The sequence below is a fragment of the Lissotriton helveticus genome, chromosome 3_1, assembly GCF_964261635.1.
Source record: "Lissotriton helveticus chromosome 3_1, aLisHel1.1, whole genome shotgun sequence".
Classification (NCBI taxonomy): Eukaryota; Metazoa; Chordata; class Amphibia; order Caudata; family Salamandridae; genus Lissotriton; species Lissotriton helveticus.
Genome location: NC_136061.1, coordinates 1,070,780,882 through 1,070,805,905, shown reverse-complemented (window position 1 = coordinate 1,070,805,905; position 25,024 = coordinate 1,070,780,882). Strand labels below are relative to the sequence as shown.

Genomic DNA, 25,024 nt, shown 5'->3' with positions numbered 1-25,024 from the left:
ACCCACTTTTAGACACCAGGACCTACTGGAGCTGCGGCGTACCAATATTCGGGATACCAGATTCTCAACAGCAAACACCAAGAAGAAGAGTCCACACCAGACGCCCAAACTGACAGAAGAAAACACCCACTGAGAGACTTCGAGACACCTGTGATCCATTTCCTGAGTGGCCCAGTTATTCAGAGATCGCCTCTCCAAGTTGCCTGATTCTGACTGCAAGGATCTCCAGATGCATGACGTCCGGCTGGCCTTTTGGCTCTACTCCCTGCCCCACCAGCCCTGGCACTGACTAACCAGCTGTGCTTCCGTAGTCCCCAAGCCCTTAAGTGACCCCCTTCATCTTTGTGCTCCAGCTTCCAAGACCCTCAGCAATCTGCTCCCGCCCAATCTGGGACACTCCCGAACTTCTCCTGCTTGATCTTTGGGCATGATATCGACATCAACCTAAAACGTGAAGGTGAACTTCGTAAAAGCATTGTCTGATTTGATATGCATTTCCCTGCTTTTCCCCCATTGTTTTATATGGTGCGTAATTGCGTACAAAAGTGATATATTTCCTGAACTTTGCAAAATCGTTACTCCAAAAGTACTTACATTAGAGCTGTGTTCTTGGTCTTAAAATGATATGAAAATTGATATTATTTTTATAAATTGGTCTCGGATTTATTCTTGAGTGTGTGTGTCATTTATTGCCTCTGTGGAATACAACAAATACTTAGTACTACCCAATGATAAGCCAAACTGCTTGCCCACTCTACCAAAAAAAAGAGTTTTAGAATTATCTGAGTTTACTTCTGTATACCCTTTAGGGATTCTCTGGACTCTGCACATTGTACTTCTTTTTAGTATACTATATAGAGATCCAGTTTCCTACACAGAGCAAGTCTTTGAAGGTGCCCCGTAGTGGGAGGAGTGACCGGTTCAATGAAGGGTCATGTACACAAATAAAGTCCCCACCCCATACACTCGGCACCATTAGGTCATGTACCAGTGTTGGGATAGGGTTGCTAGAAATTGTTGATTACTGTTGGGTGAATATAGTGCCACCAGGGCAATTGTTGCCCCAATTAGTATCCCCTCAATTACCATGTACCGGCCCTCAAGCCCACTATATTGTGGTTTAACACCAGCAGCACCACAGTAATCACCCAAATGAGTACCCCCTCACATTGTGCCGAGTTGGAGGTACCAACTAGTGATATTTCATGCTGTTTTGAGAGTACTGTGGCTGTCGTGTGCTTCTTGCTAATATGCAATGTGTGTCTGTCTGCGTTACAGGTAGGAATATATTTGGTGGAGACATCTAGGGGTGGCCATTTCTCGGACATTCCAAGATATAATATTATACACAGGAGAGAAAGCTGCTGGACGGATTGCCATGTTGCGACCTAAATCCATCCCACAACCCCCTCTTGAATTGGTCCATCAGGGTCCGTGAACAGATCAGGCCCCCAACTCATATCAGTAGTTTGATTATGTTGTTTCACAAACAAAAGATTCAGAACTTGTACCCTATCTTCCATCCTCACGTCAGTACATAAACAAGCCAACGACCAAATGAAAACTGCAAGAAATAACAAAAGAGTATGCTCCTTCCAGAATCGGGGGGGATGGCATGACAGCCCATGGTATCAGGAAAACTGCATGAAGTCCACGCCAGTGGTACACTTATAAGAAATGATTCTTCTATCCCAGTCCACAGGGGGGAGGTTCCCTTTCCCACCCTAAAGTGTGTGTGACAGCCCCCATTAACAAGATACAGTACTCAAGTTCTGGTCCCTTGGTCCGATGTCATTTGAGTGAGTTCAGGTCCCGATCACAGCTCCACTGGAATGTTCTCCAAGGCAAAAGCCAGCTCTCACTTGCGAAAGTCAGCTGCATGACTGTGGAATCCCATGTCCTGGTTATGGTGGGATTCCAGTTCAGCCATTGCCATGGCTCGTTCTCATACTGCCAATTCACTCGTGGGTCTGCCTCTGGGAGCTCTGCGCTGTCGTTGTCGTGATCTTCGGCATTGCCAACCTGTGTCTAGTTGAGGGCCTCAAGGTGTCAGCAAAACCCCCTTTGATTTCAGCTACTCCCTAGCATCAGCCAATGTCATAAAGAACAGCGCTGTGCCAGACTCTATAACACATAGTTTAGCCAGAAACATAAGAGAAGAGATTTCAACCTAGAAAAATTTCTGTTTATTCATCATGAACGAGCCCCTGCGTTTTTGCACCCCCGTAATATAGTCTGAGTATATCTTCACTGATGCACTGTTGATATGGCAGAGGCCCTTAGTTCTGGCGATCTCGTAGATGTGGTCACGATATCACTAGTTGAAGAGCCATTCTACCACCGGCCTGGTGTGGTTTCCCCATTGGAGGTGCCCTGCCTGTGACCCTATGAGCCCTCTCCACTGAGGAGAATGTAGATTGTTTACTGCTGAGGACAGTGCAGAGTAACCAATCCCCCAGAAATAGTTCCATATTAGTGCCCTCTTCCCCCTCTGAAAGCCCCATGGCATGAATATTGTTTCAACATGACCGGGCTTTCGTATCTCTTGCATATTTCATATTGTAACACATGCCTGGAGAGCCATGATTTGAGATTGCATCCGTGAAATCAAAGGTTACATATCTGCCAATGGGCATTCATATGCCTCTACTCTGTCTCACAGATTGGCCTGATCAGCCAGTAGAAGCCCAATGTCACACGGCAGAATGTCCAACTTGGGCTCCAGAGTAGTTTTCCCGTCCTAGATGACCTGTAGCAGTTCATCAGACCCCCGTCTGTTCCTGTATGGCGGAGGCCATAGCTCCATCGGTGGCCTCTGATGCGGATAGGAGGAGAGGAGTACAGGGTCGCAGTATCCCTGCTGGGCCAGCTTTGGCAAACTGTTGTTTTACCATTGTCTCTGTATATGGAGGTGGGGGGAGGGGATACAGTCCCAACATTGGTCCGGCGTTCATTCCTTTTAATCTCTGCATTTCCAAGGCCTACGAGCAGAGAGAAGGCAGACTCCCTATCCTTCAGGTGGTCCCCTGAGGTGAGATCCTCCTGCTTACCACCACCAAGAGGGTTCATATCTGTCTGGATTGTTGTGCACAACACAGAATAAGGCAGTAATGCCCAATGAGCTGCCCCTGGATCCGATGGTGTGGGGGACTGCCCAGTGCCCGCTCACCCAGTGGCTATTCACTGCAGATGCCCTGGCCCTTACTGTTGGTGAAGGTGGTAGGGGGGTTGTGGGGCAAACTCCAAAGATGCACCCCTAGGAACCACTGGGATGTGGCAGCTGGGGTGGTCAACCTCTATATAGCTCGGAGGAAGAGGGCTGCTCACACTTGCAATCTCAGCTTACGATGGGCCACATTCACTCACTTATGTGGTAAGAGAGGGGCTGACCCAGGGCCCTCTTCCCAGTGGATGTTTTTTTAGACCTGTCTAATTAGAGTAAAAAACTAGTTATGTTCAAATTCATTAAATTAAGTTAAATGCATTATATACCGTACAATAAATATAATTTTTAAGGTAGACCCAGCATTTTTCATTCCTTTTACCAATATTAATAATCACATATAGTAAGAGATTGAGCATACCTCTCACCTCTACTTTTCGCCCTCTCCCTGGAACCACTTGCTGCTTGGATTAGATAGACTCCCTCCCTGAAAGGGCTCTGATGGGTGGACGGATGGGAGGACAGGATTTCGCTCAATGCGGACGACATCCTCCTATACCTTACAGACCCCCATGAATCCATCGCAATGGCATTAGATATTTTTAACAGTTTCGGAGAGTACTCAGGCTATAGCATCAACTGGGGAAAATCACTCCTCTATGTCCTGCATGGAGCCCCCCCTCTGCTCCCGCAAGGCTGCCCGATTCAGATAGCCACAGATCGGTTCACATATCTGGGAGTCTTCATCTCCAAGGAGCGGGCGCCACTCGATACGAGCGGAATCTCTTGCCGCCCTTACAAAGGCTCCTGCTGTCCCTATTGGGCCGGGTGGCGCTATTCAAAATGATGGCGCTGCCAGTTTCTCTACGCCCTCCAAAACTACCCGGGCCTAGTTCCACAAAGGTACTTTGCTGCCATAGAGGCCACCCAGAGAGACCTTCTCTGGACCGGAATGCCCCGGATTTCCTTACAAAAACTCACACTAGGGTGGTTTTATGGGGGGATAGCGCTTCCGGACATCCGGAAATTCTATTGGGCGGCACATCTCTCGGCCATCAACTAGGTTAGCTACTGTGCTGGGAATGACCCAGGGTACTTGATGGATAAATGGCTCCTTCCGGGCGGGAACTTTGAGGCCGCACTTTACTCTAGACCGGGTAGGTACCGCCTCACGGGATCTACAAAGCTCTCTGTACAGTTGTGGTACATAGTTCAAAAGAAACTGGGTTGGGCTGACAAACTTACACTGGCAACTCCGCTTTGGGCCTCGGAAAGACTGGGCACACTTAGTCGCAACAAAGGATTCCGCAATTGTTATGTTATGTTATGTTAATTTATTTCTTCTATAGCGCACGGCTACTCCAAGGAGCATCCCGGCGCTTAGGCGAAGAATATCAGCAGATAAAAACAACCACACAACAGCAGAAGCAGAGGCAAAAGAAAAAGAAATCTATTTCGTAAAGAGCCATGTTTTCAGGTTCTTCCTGAAAACAAGAAGACAAGGAGCCTGTCTCAGGGACAATGGCAAATCGTTCCAGGCCTTTGGTTCTTAATGGCGAAAAGACCGACCTCCCATTCTTGCACGTCGAATTGCAGGGACTGTCATCATGGACAGACCAGATGACCTCAGGGTCCTGCTCGGTAAATACCGGGAAAGACGTTTCCCAATATACTTGGGGCCGGTGCCGTGTAAGGCTTTAAAGGCCACGGTCAGGCTTTTGAAAAGAATTCTCTTGGAGATAGGTAGCCAGTGTAAGGTGTTCAGTAGAACAGTGGCTCCAGCTCTCCTCGGGAGTCCAAAGATGGCTCGGGCTGCCGAGTTCTGGACTACTTGCAAACGGGTCAAAAGATATTTCGGTAAACCCAAAAAAAGAACGTTTGCGTAGTCCAGTCGAGACCCGATCAAAGCCTGGACAACTGTTTTCCTATGGTTGAGTGATAGTAAAGTAAGAAATTTCCTCAACATCAGCAAAATGCCAAAGCATTTCCCTGAGAGACACGAGATGTGAGGCCCAAAGGATAGTTCACAATCCACTATCACTCCCAAATTCTTGGCCTTAAAAGACACATTATCAGGGGGGGAACATATCTTGTGGCCACCAAGATTTCCAGTTGGGTTCAGGGGCGCAGCCAAAAAAGAGGAGCTCCGACTTGTCTGGGTTGCATTTTAAGCCATGACATCTAAACCACTCAAATACCGCCCCAAGGCATTCCCTGATCTGTATGCCATTGAATGACCCGCCCCTGTCGCATGTAAACAGGAGCTGGGTGTCATCAGCGTATGACACGATCTGGGCGCCAAAAGATTCCGCGACTACCGCCAGAGGGGCCATAAAGATGTTAAAAAGCATAGGGCTGAGGATGGAGCCCTGAGGGACTCCCACCTCTAGCGGAGCCATAATTGGAACCTGATAGGAATATCTCGGGTCAAAGATCTGTGGGGTCCGGACGGGGTAATACCATTTGATACTCTCAAACACACTTATGACCTAGCTCAGACAGAACACTTCCACTACATGCAGGTCAGGCATGCACTTCAAGCCAATATTCCCCCAGGGACCCAACTCCCGGAGTCCTCCCCTCTCGAGGACTGACTGCATGACGGCCACCACCCGGAGCGGGCTATCTCTCTCACATACAAAAAACTCATTAATCACACCCCGGACCCGTTGCTGGCTCTTAGGGTAAAGGGGAGGCAGATGGACTCAAAATTGATGATGAAGAATGGAGAGAGGCGCTTGCATCCCCCAGGGAAATAGCAATCTTGGCAAAACTTAGACTGATTCAGTTGAAGATCCTGCACCGAGTTTATATCTCTGGCACAAGGCTGGTCCTGATGGGCCGCAGCGAAGATGGACTTCAGGGGGTGTGGGGAGGTTGGTACTTTCTTACACACAATATGGGAGTGCCAGATGCTACAGATCTACTGGACACAGGTACTCAATTGTATGCGTGAGGTGTGTGGGGTGGAACAGCACCCAGAGGCTAAGAGGTGCCTTCTTAATATCTGGGAGCCCTCAGACCTATCATCGAAATGTAAACTGTGGGTGACGTTAGGGCTCACGATTGCAAAGAGAAAGATAGCAAGATTTTGGGGGGCAATCACACCACCAACACTCAGTTCCTGGAAGAAGGATATGGATTGGTGCATGGTCCAAGAGAAGACAGTGTATGTGGCCCGGGGATGTCCCCGAAAGTGGGGTGCGGTGTGGTCCAACTGGAATGATTATCGTGGTAACATATGTGAACCCCCTCAACTTACCCCCATTGACGAGCTAACTGTATTATGATTTCCAATGTAATAGACGTAATCCTGAGATTAACTGTACTATGAGAGATTTGTAAAACCTGTGATTTTCTTATAGATACCTTGTAACAAACGTATTCCTTGTGTGTGATGACCACCCTCTTTAGTTCTTTTTGCAAATAAAAAGATTTTTTTTTTAAGTATTTGATAATAGTAGTAATCACAGTTTAGTCATTAATAAAAAACTGTTGGAAACTTTAAAAAGGTTTTTTGAGCTATAAGTCCTAAGTGCAAATAATGACTCCAATAGTTTAACTTAATACATTTTCCCATACCACTCTACAAATCTTTAATTGCATGTAGATTATATTTTTGCTGAATTAGAAATCATGCAACTGACATTGCTATGAATTGAAATCTTTGCTTACCGCTAACTAACTTATTCAAGTATAGCAAAGCAGGTATTATATAGGGTTCAGATGGGGATGTGGCCTGACAGCTATGGCATGAAGTTAGGCTGCTCTGAGCTCCCGTCTGGCCAATCACCATGTATCCTGAATCGGGCACCTTTTGGGGCCATAGTTTGGCACATCCACGTTGTAGAGGCCTGAGCACCGAGGGACCTCCGATGGAATATCGGACAAGCTGCCTGTGACCACAGCGCTCTGCATTGAGATCCGGCAGTGGACGTTCTCAAGATCGCAGCATCGAGCACTGGGGCCTCGCATCAACAGGGAGACATCAGTAGTGAGCTGACCCGGCCCCAATGAAGAGGTACAGCGCGGATCATCGACTGTTGTAGGGACAGTCTGCAAGTAGAGGCACCAGCAGTGAATGCTCGAGGAGCGGCGTGTTGTGGATGAACCATGCCACGCAACATGAGCAAGACCGGGGCGAGGCGATGAGGCACGCTCTGCAGCACAGGGAGGCAGTCAACACACAGTGAAAGGAATGGAGGCAGCGGTGACCCGGACCACCGAGTGCGCTGATGGAGCGGTACCTGCTAGGAGTGGGTGAGGCCTCTGCTGGACTGTGTCCCCTCCCTCATTGAGTTACCCTGCTCATCAGTGAAAATGGAACTGGGAGATGGCTGGTGAGCTCCTTGCTGTGCCCCTGCCCCACCCTCGTGCAGTGCAACACTTTGGTGCAGTGTTGATCCTACATGCACTGCTGGGCAGGTACCACAGCCCTGGGGGTGCGTGACGGCAGGGGTCCTGGCTCGGTGCAATGTTTTCCTGGCTGCCCCGATGAGCACCAAGCACCACCATAGACCACTTAACTGCCAATGCCAATCCCTGCAATACCTGGGGCTCCCCGGGGGGAGACACCTGATCTGACTCAGGCACTCAAAGCCATTACCGCCACCCGTGAAATACTTGAGAGTAAAATCAGCACCATTGTAGTCGAACTTAGATTGCTGACGGACAACCAATAGAAGTTGGTGGATAAGGTGCGCATGGCGCTGTGTGACCTTGCTCCAAAGGTGGATGGCCTGGATAAGGAGACGAAGGTCCTTTCAGAAGCAATAGCCGTCCTAGAACTCAGGATAGATGACAAATAAAACTGCAGTAAAAGGAATATTATAAGGGTGGTGTACCTGCCCGAAGACAAGGAGGGTAGGGACATGGTGCAATACCTTTAGAACTGTCTGAAAAAGCTGATGGCATCTCAGAACTTTTCCCAACTCTTTGTAGTAGAGAGAGTGCTCCGGGTACCTGCTAGGTGGCTTTCCCCCGGGTCGGTGCACCTACCTGTGGTGGTGAACCTCCTGCATTTCAAGGACAGAGATTTGATCCTGCAAAAGGCAAGGCAGGCAGGTACATTTACAGTTGGCAACCAGAAAGCACTGATCTTCATAGACTATACCTAAACAGCTTAGAAGATGAAGTTTTCGTTTGTGGAAGTCAAATGGACAAAGGCTTGCAGTATATGTTGCTGGAACCGGCCAGGCTGAAAGTCCTTCACCATGGTCAATCTCATCTCTTCAGGATACAGGGGGGGATACCCATCACTGCAGAAGAGGCCAAAATGCAGGTACCTCCCCCCTCCTGTAGGCACGAGGGAGGTATAAAAAGCCTTCCAGAGAACAGAAGTGGAGCAGGGAGGCGGTGCTGAAGACGGCAATGCATTTGGGCGGACGAGACCAGTCCCCCAGCTTGGAGGGGACGGGTTGGAGAACTCTGCAGAGGGTACAGACTCTGAACTCCATATGTCTGCCACTGACAGTTTGCCAGCTATCCCTTCTCAAATGGCGGATGATTTATAGACTTAATGTTGGTGAACCTTGACTTGCTTACATCTGGGAATGGCTGGGATTATATCAACTGTTATAACTTGTGTCAGGCTGGGTCGGCAGAGCAGAGCCTACTGGAATTGAGAACTGGTAACCCCCTACACCTCCCATTAGAATGGAGAGGAGTAGCCTAAGCACATATTCATTATAGTTCACATGTGTGCACGAATGGCTGGTTACTGTAGGCCCTGGGATTTGGAGTTGGGAATGATTTGTTCTTTGTTTTTTCAGGCCCACAGTCAGCTAACACAGGTTATTCTGTATGTCAGAGGAGGTGGCCACCAGGGGCGGTGGGCAGCGAATAACACTCAGGGAACTGAGAGGAGCAAGAGGTCACTACATACCATACACATGACGCGTAGCACTGCTTACTGGAACATCAGTGGCATGGGTTCAGCCCTCGAACGGTACAAAATGCATGCATATCTGTTGAGCAGAGGGGTACAAATAGTGTGTGCAGGAAACTGACCTCACACAATCAGAAACGGACAAGCTCTGAAGGACTTGGAGAGGGCAGATATACACGACAAACAACTCTTCTTTTGCCAGATAGGTCCTAATGTGGATCAGGCACGGTGTACCATTTGAACTTGTCTCAGCTGATATTGACACTGCAGGTATATATGTGTTCATAACTGGTAACTTAGATAGGAGGATCTTCACCTTGGGGGAGTGTATGCCCCCAATTTTGAACAGCAGAAGTTCTTTGACGTACTGTCCATGCGGCTAGCCCAGGTACTAGATGCAACTGCGATTCTGTGCGGGGATACGAACTGCATGTTGGACGTGGCAATATATCACACATTCCCTCCTCTGTTGCGCACAGTGCAAACTAAACTAGCACAAAGGTTCTTCAAATGGGTAGAAAACTGGGGGTTGTTGGATGTCTGGCACATTGCACATACCCACACACTTGAATACTCCTCTTACTTGCCATCACACAACCTACATGTGTGTCTGGGCCTCGTACTTGCCTGTTGGAAGAATAATCTGACATTCACCAGTCCAAAATACCTACGATGGACGATATCTTATCACAGCCCACTATTGATAAGCCTGACTTGAGTCATGACCCTGCCCCCCGCTCCGACGGATAGCTGCATTGGAAGACATTGCATTTCAAGAGGGTCTGCAAGAAGTAATAGAAAAATATTTCCAAGACAACACTAGCACGGCCACCTCGACATTCGTGGAGTGGGAAGCTTTTAAGACAGCAGTGAGGTGCCACTGCATTAGTGCACCATTGGGCAGGCGCAAAATGTAGAATCGAAATCGACGGACCTGGACAGGGATCTCAGGGAGCTTGAACAGGCAGATATCCTAGGCTACACAATGGCAGAATGCCTATCTGCTACTAGGGAGTGCCACGTGACACTAGATGAATGGTTGCGTTGCCTGCATTACACGGTATAATTTAGGGGTCAGCAATCAGAGGCCAATAATGCAGGCAGCTAGCCGGGCTCCACCAGGACAACTCTAATATAACCCTGCTGAGGGACGCACAGGGCATTGTGCACACCTCCCAGGCTGACATCAACGAGGTGGTTTTCACCTATCACAAGGCCCTTTACAGGCAGTGTGAGGATTCACACAGGTGATAGGACTACCTACAGTAAGGCACCCTGCAAAGGGGTTTCTGCTATAGACAGGGAACTATTGGGCGTGGGGATAACGGTGACCAAATTCCGAGCGGTGATTAGAAAATTAGCCTGGGGTAACACCCCACGAACGGATGGCTTACCTATCGAATTCTTCCAGGCCTACTCAGACATCTTTACCGCACACCTTGCTAAGCTTTATGCGGTGGTGCTTAGTGAGGACACCCTGCCACCATCCATGCGAGGCCATATCGGTGTAAATCCCAAAATCGCCCAGGGACCCCATAAACCGGTTCTTATATATACAGTTGTCACTTTTAAATACTGATTATAAAATACAGCGTAAGATATTGTCCAACTGACTTTTGCCCTCGATGAAAGGACTCATTCACCCACACTAATCTAGGATTAACCTGGGCAGAAGCACATCAACAAACATAAGACACCTATTAGGGTGTTAGAGGAGACGCCTGAAATAGATAATGTGGCTGCTGTTTTACTGTCCATTGATCTTGGAAAAGTGTTTGACACCCTGACCTGGAGATTCTTCACACAGGATGACATGGTATCAGATTTACAGCTCCCAGAAGCACATTTCTTAACATATGGCGCTATCCGAAGGATCATCAGATATATGTGGGGAGGGGGGAAAAGGTTAGCCCCAGACACCAAGTGCTCCAGCTATTAGGCACAATGAGAGGGGTGAATGAAGTTGTTCTCCTGGTTTTACAAATCATTAATACACATGACTAGACCCTCATTATAGTCAACTAGGGGCAGTTGGGAATGATACCTAAACCAGATTCTTACAGAGATAGAATGGGACACCGTCCCATGCTACACACAGAGAGTCTCCAGAAAAACTTGCATAAAATATACCTAGTTTTATTATCTTCATACCACCTATCTCACCCCTAGGCAACTGAACCGCATACTGAGTGTAGACACAAATGCATGCCTATGCTTCTTGGAACTGGATGCCAATTTTTTTCATATGGTGTGGCAGTGCCTGGCTCTGCAGTGTTATTAGGAACATGTAGTGTCCACTATTGGTAGAGTGGCACTTGCTGGCTTGCGCCCCACTCCAGACGTGTGCATACTGGATTTATTCTCTAGAATGGTGGCCGACAGGCCAGGGGACGAATTTGAGAGCTGGGCCCTAGTCCTTGCTAAATGGTTCTTTGCGATGCACGGAAAGGCAGCGATAACCCCTGCTATAGAGTGATGAAGGCGTGAAATGTGTAAATGGGCTACCAGAGATCACCACATACTACTATGGGAGGAGAGACTGTGGATGAGGCATTGGTATAATATTTATTGAGAGTCTTAGGCTGATAGTAAATCATCAATCGTGTTTAAAAATTAATTTTTCTGCACCACAGAACAATTAACCATAAGATGTTAGCTATTGGAACCGATATCTCTTTATCTGATTTATGATATGGGTCTGTTAATGTACTAATATGTGAATGTTGTTTACAAATTATGTTTCATTTAACAAAACTTTTTTTTTTTTTAAATATACATATAGGGGCTTTACAAGCCCATTGCGCCTCATTTGCGCCGCCGTTGCGTCACTTTTGTGACACAGCGGCAGCGCAAATCCTGCTCCATGGTGCAGGGGTACTTACAACGTGGCGCATCTGGGAGATGTGTCACGTTGTAATGCTCTGCGCCACAAGTAGGCGTTCCTGTGCAGGGGGGGGGCGTTCCGGCGCAGGAACGCCTCCTAAAAGTGGCTGAGTGAAATCTACAAGAGTTCACTCAGTCACTTTTAGGCCCATGCTGCGTCAAAACCCTGCGCCTGCCTGACGCAGGCGTATGGATTGACGGAGCATTAACTAGATAGGGCCCCCAGAGCATTGCTGGAGCTGCGTCACGCTTGCGACGCAGCTCCAGCAATGCGTCACTTTTACAGCACAGATGCGTCACGCATCTGTGCCGTTTTTGCACCATGGTGCGCCGCATTGTAAATGCGGCGCATCCTTGATGGCTGAGCTGTGGCGCACAATAACTGGCGCATCCCTGCTGATTTGCAGGGATGCGCCAGTTATTGTAAATATGCCCAATATACTTTTCAGAATGACAGATAGGAGTAACTGAATAGTTTTAAAATTAAGATTAAAACAATGCTTAGTCTGGTGGAAAGTAAACAAATACAGGTATTATTAGTTATTACACTGTTCCTGTATCTGTCCCCATGTTTTCACAGATTAGTTCTCTAGAAAATCTGAGACATAATTGCAACCTACTTCTTCCCATTTCTTAATTAATCCTAAATCCAAATTCAGGCCGAAATTTTAATATTCTCTCAGAGACATAAATTCATGGATTTCCCGGATCTTAAAATAGCTAAATAATCATGTTTTAAGAAGGAAAATTAGTTGAAGTATATTATTCCTAATTTACTTAGGACATTTTGGAGACTTTGTGAATGTTGTTAACTGAAGATTTTTTCCTCTCACATCAAACCTAAAATAGTGCTGTTTTATATCTGAGGGCCTTTATTGTTACTCAATCTATTTAGAAAAGGTTTCAAGGCTGAAAAATAGTAAACTCCAAGACTCTTCAGAGCTCATCCACCATATTCTTTAGCTGCTAGCTACAAACTATAACCCAAGTTCATTGCAGCTCCCATTTTGAAATTAGATGTTCATTTCTCAATTTGGGAGAAAATGTATGTAATTTGCAGGGGAAATTGATAAATCAATCAGCATTTGTCCCCCCTAGGGGTATCTTGGCGCTGTGTCTCCGTCGAAGAGCCAGGTCTTAAGTCCCTTTCTGAAATCTGCCAGCGAGGGGGCTGCACGGAGCTGGAGGGGAAGGTCGTTCCAGGATTTGATAGTAATGTAGGAGAAGGGGCAGTGAATAAAAAGATAAAAAGAGGAAGAATAGCTATTTTGATTAATGCTATGTGTTCTACAATTGTGAGAGGCAGAGCTTGCCATTTAGAAAATAGATTCTTAATTTTATTTATCAGTGAAGTATATTTAAGTCAAATGAATTGGCATAACTTGTGTTAATAAACATACTCCAGTATCTTATTGCATGATTTGGGACATAATTTGCCCTCAAGCTTTCTGGCAAGCATCCATCAGAAACATTTAATAAAACAGTTTCTTTCTTTAATAATCTTGTAGCTCCTAATATTTGAGAATTCATCTTTCAAGTATAAATCAAAGGTAATAGATTGTTTATCACCATTTAGATGCAAAATCAAGTCATCCGCGTACAGCTTTAGTGTGGTCATACGTGAAATAGATGAGCATTACCTGTTGTCTGACTGAATTCTAATTCTACAGAGCTGTATAAATAGTGCAGAAAGCACCAGTGATTTTAATTGTGCTGTGCTCTATAAATAGTGCAGAAATCACAAGGGACACGGGGCACCTCTGGTGAGTCCCTCTTGCAACCTGGATTTTCCCATCTTGCACCAGGTTGATTATTATACTAGCAGTAGCTTTTTAGTACAGCTTATGCAGGATTTGTGCAAATTGGTAAGGCAAACCAAATTCTTGAATGATGTCAAGTGTATTCCAATTTAGCAGATCAAAAGCCTTTTTCTGCAACTAGAACAATAAATGTTTGAAATTAATCTGATTGACCTATTCGGTAGAAAGCTGCTTTGATCTGAATGAACCAAATTCTGTGCTGCATCTGAAACGTGGGTTGGTAGAATTTGTTATGATTTTTGATAGTCCACATGTGAAAGATTGACCAGTGTTTACAATCCCGGCTACTCAGGTTTCTTATCTTCTTTAACCCCTTCACTGCGGGGGTTATTCCCCCGCTGTGCTGGGGGGAGGGGGGCGCGCACAGCGCCCGCATGCTCATGACGAGCTGAGCTATGTCATGAGCTACGGCGCTCCTGTGCTCATGACGAGCTCAGCTCATCACAGGTGTATTGCCTCCCGTGGAACGCTCAGCACAGGAGGGGAATTCTCCCCGCACCTGAGCGTTCCACGGGCCATGACGATCTGAGCTCGTCATGCGCACCAGAGCGCTGTGGCTCATGACGAGCTCAGCTCGTCATGAGCGTCCAAGGGGTTAAGGATAAGTACTACAGTGCCATCATAGAGGGAGTTAGATACGGAGCCAGTATGCCACTTTCAGTATATAATTTATTTAGTATTTATTTCAATTCTGGAACATGTGGATTATAACATTCTGATGGCAGCCAATCATTACCAGAAACGTTTTAATTTTTGAAGTTCTGTAAGGTGGATGACAATTCAATATCAGGCATAGGTCTCGAAGCTCCTGTATGTGTTCCAAAGTTAATTTGGGATCTCTGCTATGTGTATATCTGTGGATGTCTTCCAAATAATCAGTAATCTGCTGCGCAGATATTTTCCGGGGTTTGATAAGGTACTTCATAGTGCTAAAGGAATATATCCCTTATTCCCAGTTTATCGTCATTTATCTGCCTGCTTGCTGGGTTGCATATGAGATTAATATGATTCTGATTAATTGTGGCATTAGATGCCCATGCTAGCAATCTCATAGCAAGCTCACTTTCTTCATACATTTATTTACATATTGTTTTATCATTTTCCATATGTCTCTTCAAATAGTAGTATTTAAGGAAGTTGCTGCCTTTTTCCCTATTTAACCATGGTTTCCTACATGCCTGACATTAACATTGCAGGTAATTACGTTGCTTGGAGGGCTTACATGCTGTTCTTAAATGGTTTTCTTTAGCTAGAAACCGATGAATTGTTGCTGATGAATGTGAACTGTTAGAATATTTTTAAGACTTTTTTTAAAGCACATGGGGGATATTCTCAAGAACGGGCGATAATTATCGGCAACCTAGGTTAACAAACCTTTACATAACGTTGTCTATCGCGGGAAACTAATGCTGTGTTAACACGCCGGCAACAGGCGATAGTTTCCCGATAATGCGTCAAATGTCTGCGTTAAAATGACCGTGATGCTGATAAAAAAGGAAACCCCAAAGTGAAAAAAGGGGCGATGGGCCCAACAGCAATAAAAATATCAGGGATAAGAAGCGCAGGCTTGCTATTCCCATGTCAGGCGGAATAAATCACCATAAAAGCAGCAAAACAACCCCAAAAAAACACAAACAACTGAGAAGCACCATGGAGGACGCTGGAGAAACTACAGAGGCCAACCAGAACCCCACAAACCCCTCGAAGTACCATCCAGGGACCTCGGGGAAGGAGAAGGGCAAGGAGAAGAAGAAGAGGAACCCGCGATTCAGGCTGCAGGAAAACAAGATCCTGATTACAGAGGTGATAGAACACCAACAACAAATGTTCATCACCTTGGTACCGTCAGCCTGTGGGCAATGTGGGTCCGGAGCGGAGGGTGGTTGTCCTTTTTATTCTGTAGTGGGCAATGACATCCTCTGGCGTTAAGTCTCTGAGGCTGGTGCGTTTTTGGAAGGTCCGCTGTCTTGTTCTGCGCTGCCTCGATGGTAGTCCGTGGGGGGTGGTTCTGGGGGTGGGGTTGGTCCTGGGGGTGGTGGCGGTGGGTGTTGTGGCCCGCTTGGGTCTCCAAGTTTCATTATTAGTCGCTCCATGGCATCAGTTGGTCTTCAGATGTGGCTCTGGACTGGGCTCCCTTTATACAGCAGGTTTTCGTCATACTTAAGACCAGAAAAAAGCAGGTCTTAAGTCCCTGCTACTAACGTGCCCTATCGCCTTTTTTTGGACCTCATCGCCAATCTGGCTGGTCATTGAGAATATTGCGAAGTGGTGTTATCATACATTTTTGGACGGGAACGCCTACTCTGCATATGATTAGCGTTAGTTGTCGCTGTCAGCCTTGGTCATGTTTTTAGCGGCAGCTATTGCAGGTAAACTGACAATGTCGCTATTAGCGCAGGCTTGTGAATAGAGCAATAAATCTATCGTCACTTTCGTGGTGGAAAAGTGCCACTAACCCATCCCAGTCCGGATCATCTGCGGCGTCCCCCAGGGCTCATCTCTCAGCCCGACGCTGTTCAACGTCTACATGGCCCCCCGCGCACAAGTGGCCCGCCATCACATCCTCAACATCATCTCCTACGCTGACGACACCCAGCTCATCCTCTCTCTCACCAAGGACCCACACACCGCCAAAACCAACCTCCACGAGGGAATGAAGGCCGTCGCCGACTGGATGAGGAGCAGCCGTCTGAAGCTGAACTCAGACAAGACGGAGGTCCTCATCCTCGGACCCACCCCCTCAGCCTGGGATGACTCCTGGTGGCCGATCACACTGGGAACAGCACCAACACCCACTGACCATGCACGCAACCTAGGATTCATCCTCGACTCCTCCCTCTCCATGTCTAAGCAGGTCAACGCCATCTCCTCCTCCTGCTACAACACCCTCCGCATGCTCCGCAGGATCTACAAGTGGATCCCGACCGAAACAAGAAGAACGGTGACACAGGCCCTCGTCAGCACAAGACTGGCCTACGGCAATGCACTCTACGCAGGAATCCCAGCCAAACACCTATGACAACTACAACGCATCCAAAACCCCTCCGCCCGACAGACCCAAGACCTACTCGCCTTCAGAAGACTCCTCAAGACCTGGCTCTTCGAGCAGTAGCCCCCACCCCTCCCCATAGCGCCTTGAGACCCTCACGGGTAAGTAGCGCGCTTTAGAAGTACTCTGATTGATTGATTGATTGACTAAATCGGCGATGAGTCCATGAGAATATGCCTCATGAACTTTACTTTCAACTTCGACATCGGCACTGAGCTCCATTTGGATGGAAGTGATAAAATGTCATGTTCTGGTATTTGGCCCCAGCCTCCTTGCCATTGCACGTGGTGTAATTTTCTCTTAGATGCCACTTCCATTTTTTTGTAGTGGGGGTTAGTGATCTAGGCTTGCACAAACCTTGATTTGCCAGTTTAGAAGACTATTTAATAAGGAGGCCAGAACGTCCGACCTGGTAATTTCGCTGTTTGGGAGAGCTTATACCTCTTTCTTAAATGTTTTTTTTTATCTAGAAGCTGATGGATTGATGAATTGTAAGTGATACATTTGAAATGCTTGAAAAGTTTTGAATTACTTTTAAATTTTCTTTTAGCTTGGGCATCTGCAATGAGCTTCGTTGGGTTGGGGGGTGATAAAACGTTGTACTGTGATATTTGCACCAAGCCTCCTTGCGATTGCACTTGGTGAAATGTTCTCCTAGGTGCCGCCACCATTTTTGTTACAGCGGAGGTTAGCCCTCTAGGCTTGCGCAAACCTTGTTTGCCAGTTTGTAAGGCTTTTTAATGAGAGGACCATTATGTCTAGTTAGATAATTACGGTGGTTGGAGGGCTTATACGGCTGTGTCTAAATGTTTGTTTTAGCTAGAAACTGAGGAATTTGATAAATTATTGCTGATGAATTCGAACTGTTGACTATTTTTTTGTGATTTTTTTTTTTTTTTTTAAATCAAGATAAGATTTATTTTAACTTGGGCACCTGCACTAAGCACTGTTGGGTTGGAGGGAATAAAATGTTGTGCTTTGGTATTTGTTCTCAGCCTCCTTGACATTGCACATAGTGACATTTACTTTAGGGTGCCGCCGTCATTTTAACATATTACTAAGTCTACTCTAACTAAGTGTCATATGTTGGACCTAGTTTGGCCACAGAATATTCAGGTGTCCAACATAAAAATAAAACCATACATTTGGTCTGACCATCACTTGATTGAGTTTACTCTGTCTAATTTTAGGCCGTTTTCTACTCAGCTGCTGGAGACTAGGCTAGTACGTAAGTGCCATACAAGAATTAAAGGTGATGTGGAGCTTACCCTCCTGACTAAACCTGACGAAATTGATTCTGCCCCAGAGGATGAAAGCATGTTCATGAAATGGTTCACATCAGCTGCACCTATATGTAGGCAATCAACATCAGTGAGTAATAAAACAGCTCCCTGGTTCACAATAGAGCTTGAGGTCAAACTCAGATTGAGACAGTTAGTGCAACGATGACGCAGAAATCATGATGACTTGCTTATGCACAATTCTTGTTATCTGTACACATCACCCAACTAATACTAATACTACTTCAGGAATAGGCTTACTGTGGTATGTTGCATCTAAGAATCGCTGCGAACAAATAAATGAACGTTTAATGTAACCTTGGAAGAGCAATAGTGCGTTTTTCATATGTTGATGTTTTTTCTAGGCCCTAAAAATAAGCACTCATATAGTGTCGTACATTTGCTTTTACAACGCCTTCTACAGATTCACAATTGTTTCCAATGAAAACGGCATTTGAAGTAGTGATTGCTAATGAATTTGTTTTGGTTTGTCTTCTGGTAGTATAACCTAAAACATACATGTTTATTTCATAAATGACAACGATCAGGGCAACTTTCTGATACACAGCAATAAGAAGAAGTTAAACATTCTAGAGTTGTGTGAACTTCCATAGACTCCAGAATCACAACATTCCGTTTGACGTTCGTGAAGTTAATAAAAAAAAGTTCAGCGTTAGAAGCAATTTACCGTTTCGGGAAACTGTTCCTGCTGTCTACGAGGCATTCATGGCAGCTTACTGTTCTGCACCAGCCTCTGTTTCTGGCTCCAGGCCCCACTTCTGTGCCCTTTTTCTTTAACAATACATTTTTATTGAATTTCCTTCGAACCAAAAGGGTGAAGCCCAGCAGGGATAAGACATCCAAAATGCAAGTGGTAAAGTACGTAGATAAAACCCACATGGTCTGCAGAACAAAAGACCAAACACAATTCAAACAGCACCAAACACCATTGAGAAGCATTATGCATACAATGTATATCAATAATCATCCACCGGAATACAAGTTCGGCACACCACACAGGTGAATTGCTAACCACCATTCGTTCAATGGGGTCATGAGAGACAGACTGTGACAATGGGGGAGATCTATACCCACTTCTGGGTCCTTTACAAAAACATTTTCTACCTGGCCTTCAGTAGTTCAAGCCACACGGCTGAGCCCAGTAAGTACTCTGCCATCCATGGCCCACTGCCCATTCATGTAAGAGCAACACTTGACTCCAATAGGTCCCCACCAGTCAGATACGAGGAATCATGGCTGCTGTCCGGCCCCCTTCTTCAGCCCATACACTGACCACATACTATTGGTTACCTTTCCCTCACCTTGTACCTTCACTGAGAGGGGTTTCTGACTCCCACTACAGATGTCATGTGAGAGGAGCATTTGCAGCAGGAAATCTTGCCTTTCAGTGTTCCAGCTGAGTGAAGCTACTTCACTGTGAGCACAGTTGTGTGAAGTCAGAAAATTGTGCTTGCGTCACCATTACTAATTTTCCCTCACTTACCCAACTGCTTCCCTTTCCCCATCCTAAATAAAGCATCTCCAACATAACAGTTTATTAAAATATACATGATAAAACCAGGTCAGTCTACTAATTACTGTCTTTTTAGACAGGTAAACATGTTTGAGATGAAAATATGGCTAACATGAGTTTGTAAAAACACCATTTTATATACACAGTTCATGCTAATCTGCTTTTCACCCCCAAATCATAGCGAAAAGGCAGGAACAGTGATTTGAAAATTGTCAGGCAAAATAGAATTTTGGCTACCGTAGCACTCCCTGTAATAAAAGTCCATTTTCTAGCTTAGGTCCAGTGATTTGGTACCACCATTAAATTTAGCTTTGTCTCTAAGAATATAATTGCCTGCTTTCACCTCATGAGCATACTTTTCGCTCAAAAAGACAGTATTTCAAAATCAAATGCAGAAGGTGCATTCATGATTGGGTATGGAGAATGGAGAAAGGGGGTGTTAGGCAGGGCATACTATGTTGTTCCAAAATTAATGTATATCGGTTGGATTCATAAAAGGTGTAGAGACCCAACAATTGTTGGTGTATCATATCAGCGGAGAAGACTAAAAACACCAGAAACTGTGAACAAACATATTCAAAAGGTAGAGTGAATAATATTTATTTCTGTTTTTACCTGCAGGCTTTCGAGGACATATATATTGAACAGCGAAAGACTATAAAGACAGTGCTGGAATATGCTGACAAGGTCTTCACTTTCATCTTCATACTGGAAATGCTTCTTAAATGGGTGGCCTATGGGTTTGTCAAATATTTCACCAACGCCTGGTGCTGGCTGGACTTCTTGATTGTTGATGTAGGTTGAAGTCACTACCTATTACCTCTTTTCGTTCATCTTTTACATTATTTTAATGCAAATGTCTAATTTTTAACTAATGCACTTATTAAAGTCTTACTACTTACATGTCAATTAACCCATGGTCTAATTTCTTGAAATTCTAAATAGTCATTTTAGCATAAATATTAGGCAGCCCGTTATTTCTTAGTGATACATATTTAGAGTAAATTGAAATAAAGTTTTTATTATTTAAGTTTGAAAGCCTTAACAAAACTATGGTGGAAACAAGTGCATGTCACATTAACCCATAAGCGGCATATTAACTAAGAGCTGTGTACATTGCAAAGTATTGTGCTGAGGTCATACAGCTATTATGGGATCTCTTCAGTTCTCATATTTACAAACCGGCAGCCATGTTGTCGCTGTGCCTAAATACACATAGGCTCTGAGACAGGCACTTTATTGAAGATACAATTTTCAAAAGGGCAGGTGCTTTGGGTGCTGTGAAAGAGACAGATCAGGAACTTGGCATGAGTATAATAGTAGGCTTTTGTTAAGGCACTTCAGATCTCTGAATCTTGCGGTTGCTTTTATGTTACCCTCATCTGTATGGACAGGTGCAGTCTAGTGCTCTATATTGCCCATGGCAGCAACAGCGCTTTTATTGCTGATTGGGGATCTTATCTCATATAATCAACAGTCATGTGCACGTTTGCACAAGCGCACACATAGCGGCACTGAATCGTTCCATTCACATTATTTAATATGAACGAAAAAATCCACTTATTCAATTGTAGGTCTATTGCATGTACTGTGTATTAGATTTGCGCCCGTGTGAGTGCATTAGCCTCTGTGCCATTGCTTATTAAATCTACCTGATAGATAGTGTGGTAACATTGAATTATCTATATTGGCGTGATTATTAGAGATAATCAAGGAGGTTTGGTACGATGATTTTGTAACACAGTGTGATGTATTTTTTATATAAATATTTTTAAAAACCCGTGTGTGATCTGAGGCTTAACAACCATGAAAAGTGAAAATAACATGGCCTGACATAGTAATATCTGGCTATTAAGAAATGATTTCCCAACAACAGTTTTAATACTTGTGATTTACACATTCATATTATTGCAGCTGATTCTTGCTGACTGCATTCTGGTGCAGGTGTTTCTCATAAGAATGCCTGTGTTTCAACAATGATCTATGTTCATGACAGCATTTGATGTAGGATAGGCACATGCTCTACTTTGCTTAAAGTTTGTTAATGAATTGGTGGGTTGATGATAAGTCAAAGCTTCGAAATATGTGGTTCATTGGCCTTATTTGTTATTTTTTTCTTATTATTTTCATTAACGAATCAAATTCAGGGGACCGCATACACCAAAATCTTTCACCCTGATCGACTGGTGATACCACATAATCGATAGATCTCGATTTGAAATGTCGTAACTGGGGTGTTTAAAGAAATTTTGCACATTGCAAAACATACCAAATCTGTCTGCTTTTTTAATTCACCTGGAGAGTGAAATTGGACTTTAAACCCTCCTTAATTTGCTCCAAAGCAAACCTGAGAAATTGCCAGGCTTTGGGCACAGGGATCAATTATGCAGTTTGTTTGGTTTCTCACTGGGAAAATGACGTCCAGAGAGAACAGCAGAAATGTCCCATAATGCAGTTAGTTTGCGGTCTGTGGCAGGATGACCATTGACCACCTGTCATTTACCTTGTATTTTTCCATCGTAGTAGGCAGAAGCTAATCAACGAAATGTTGTGGAAATTCTTACTTTGCTTCCAGTTACCAGGGAATAAAACATGAGAACTGTCACAAAGCGATTAGTATACTGCCATATTCACCATATATTAAGCTTGGAATAATTTAAATCAACCCCACTGACCCTTCCCTTGATTCTGAGAATTACCTCTCTGTCATCAATGTAAAAAAAGGACGGTTAAATAGAAATGAAATGAAAAGTTATATTTATATAGCGCGTAACTACCCGAAAGCCTCGCAGCGCTTTAACTGATTACTATGGCGAGGTACAGGGTAGGTTTAACACGCTTTTCCAAACAAGTGGGTTTTTAAAGCTTTCCTGAAGGCCATCCGGTTGTTGTTCTCTCTGAGATCCAGGGGAAGAGAATTCCAAATTCTCGCAGCAGTGTGCGAAAATGAACGGCCGCCCCATCGGGCTTTGTTGATTCTGGTTGTGGTGGCTAAATGCAATGCACTGGAGCGGAGGGCTCTGGAAGGAATGTAGGGCACAACCAGGGGGAACAGGATGGCAGGACCTGTTCGATGGAAGGATTTATACAGAATGCACATGGCCTTAAATTGAACTCGTGCAGCCACTGGAAGCCAGTGTAGTTCTCTCAGGGCCTTCTTGGCTGACTGCCAACGAGGAATGTTAAATAATAATCGGGCAGCGCAATTTTGAGTGACCTGGAGTCTATTGGTCACTGCTGTCGGGGCTCCCAGATATAAAGCATTTCCGTAATCCAGGCGGGAAAGAATCAGGGCCTGAGCAATGATTCTTCTCGCCTGGAATGGAAGCAAAGGGAGCACCTTCCGGAGCATTCTTATTAGCCCGACACAAGTAGATGCCGTTCTGGTGGCCTGGACAGAGAAGTGTAGCGCCTTATCGAGCCAAACTCCAAGGCTCTTTATCTGAGGTTTAGGGGGGGGGGGGGGGGAGAGCCTAGAGATATGGGCCAGATGGAAGCCAGAGTGGTCGGTGCAGGGTTGCCCAATAGCATAATCTCCGTCTTCTCCCCGTTTAGTCTGAGATAAGAGGATTGCATCCACTTGGCTACTGCCTCTAGACAGGGACCCAGTGTGTTGGACGAACCCTCATTGTGGTCCAAAGAGACCACAAGTTGGGTATCGTCCGCGTAAGTGACAATACGCACACCGAAGGGATGGACTATCTCTGCTAGAGGTCTCATGTAGACATTAAACAGTGTGGGGCTTAGGGCAGAGCCCTGGGGGACCCCACAACTAAGTGGTTGCTTAGAGGAGGTTACCTCGCCCTCAACCACCTGGAAGAAGCGCTCATCCAGGAAGGAAGTCAGCCATGCCAGGGTCGCGCCCGACACGCCCATGCCTTTCAAACGATGTAATAGAAGAGCATGGTTAACCGTGTCGAACGCAGCGCTGAGGTCTAATAATATGATGGCTGCTTTCCCTCCCTGGTCCAGCACAGATTTCTTCCGTCACTGCCAGCAGAGCTGTCTCGGTTCCGTGCTGAGGACGGAATCCCATCTAAGAGGCACATAGCAGATTGTTAGATTCTAAATAATCTACTAAGATGTTATTAATGTGCCTCTCAAGCAACTTGCTCATCCAGGGAAGCAGGGAAATCGGGCGAAAGTTGGCCAAATTGTTTTGATCCAGGGTGGGCTTTTTCAAAAGGGCTCTAACCATCGCACATTTCCACGGAGCTGGAACAGAGCTGGAGGTGATGGAGGAGTTGAGGACATCTAGAATGACCGGGCGAATGGCATCAATGACCTTGGTGAGAGAATTGTCACTGTTAAAGTAGATGCTAGTCTGTGCTCTCTCACTCTTACCTCCCACGTTAAAGGCAGGATCTGACAGTGTATTTGAACAAAATCGCTGTTTTAAAACAAAATATATGATATTCTACTCCTTTCTTTTAGAGTCTTGTTACTCTTTGTAATTTCTCTCTGTTTCTTGTCTGTTAAAGTCTTGCAATTCCTAATTTGTTAGGGGACATTTTTCCATTAGAATATTTTGGTTTAGGAAGTACATGGTTCTCTCCCCACTTCTTTCGATACAACTACCACGAACTCCTCCCTCCATTGGGAGAACCGGACGGTGCATATGGAGGTACGTAGAAACAATATTTGCGTTTTAGTGATGAAAATTCTAGCGCTGTTGCTAACATTTGGCATATAAAATGCGCTTCATTTATTGTAGAAATAGGATTTGAAGCCCTGCAAAAACGTCCCCTACCTACTCGTTGTCATTTCTGGAAAAAACGTCAGTTCAAAGGATACAGGTAGATCTTGATGACTCTACTTTCTAAGAGTGGTAGCTTTAAGGTGGATAGGTTATCAATAACACTTTATTGTTTTTTTGCATCCTATACAGTTAATTAACAAAGCCCTGATGAGGGTTCGAAAATTGGTTATTCGAACCTGAAACGCGTCGGCATACCCACAAGAGTGAATTGTATCATTTATTGATATACTAAAAATAATGTATACTGCTGTTCTCTTGTGATTGAACTTTGCTTTGCTTATCTTGAAATGGGAATTGATTTGGAATTATTGATGTACTGAATTTTTAATGTTTAATGTTCTGTGTTATCTGGATGTATTCATGATTTATGTCTTGTCATGAAGATTGTTTAGTTCCTAATGTTATGGTATAAATGTATATCTTTTTTGCCTTAAAAAACAAGTTTCTCTAAAAAAAGTAAAAAACATGAGTGAAAGGTATAAATAAAAGTACCTGACCAGGTTTAATTAATTTGCAGTTGGTCTTACTTTGAAATAGCTATACAATCTAGATATGAGGATTTGGGGCATTCTTTAGTTTTTCCACTAGTAACTGTGAGAGGGCACTAGCCTCTATCATCATCGGGTGTGCTCCCTTATGTATTGCAAGA

General features: G+C 45.0%; 1 protein-coding gene across 1 annotated transcript in view; it reads left to right on the top strand.

Moving 5' to 3' along the window:
• LOC144823277 (sodium channel protein type 2 subunit alpha-like) overlaps positions 1-25,024 on the top strand; it is a 942,252-nt gene that overhangs the window by 719,300 nt on the left and 197,928 nt on the right. Inside the window, exon 20 of the mRNA XM_078681632.1 lies at positions 20,238-20,411. Within this exon, the coding sequence (XP_078537758.1) occupies positions 20,238-20,411 (174 nt within the window). The remainder of the gene's footprint in view (positions 1-20,237; positions 20,412-25,024) is intronic.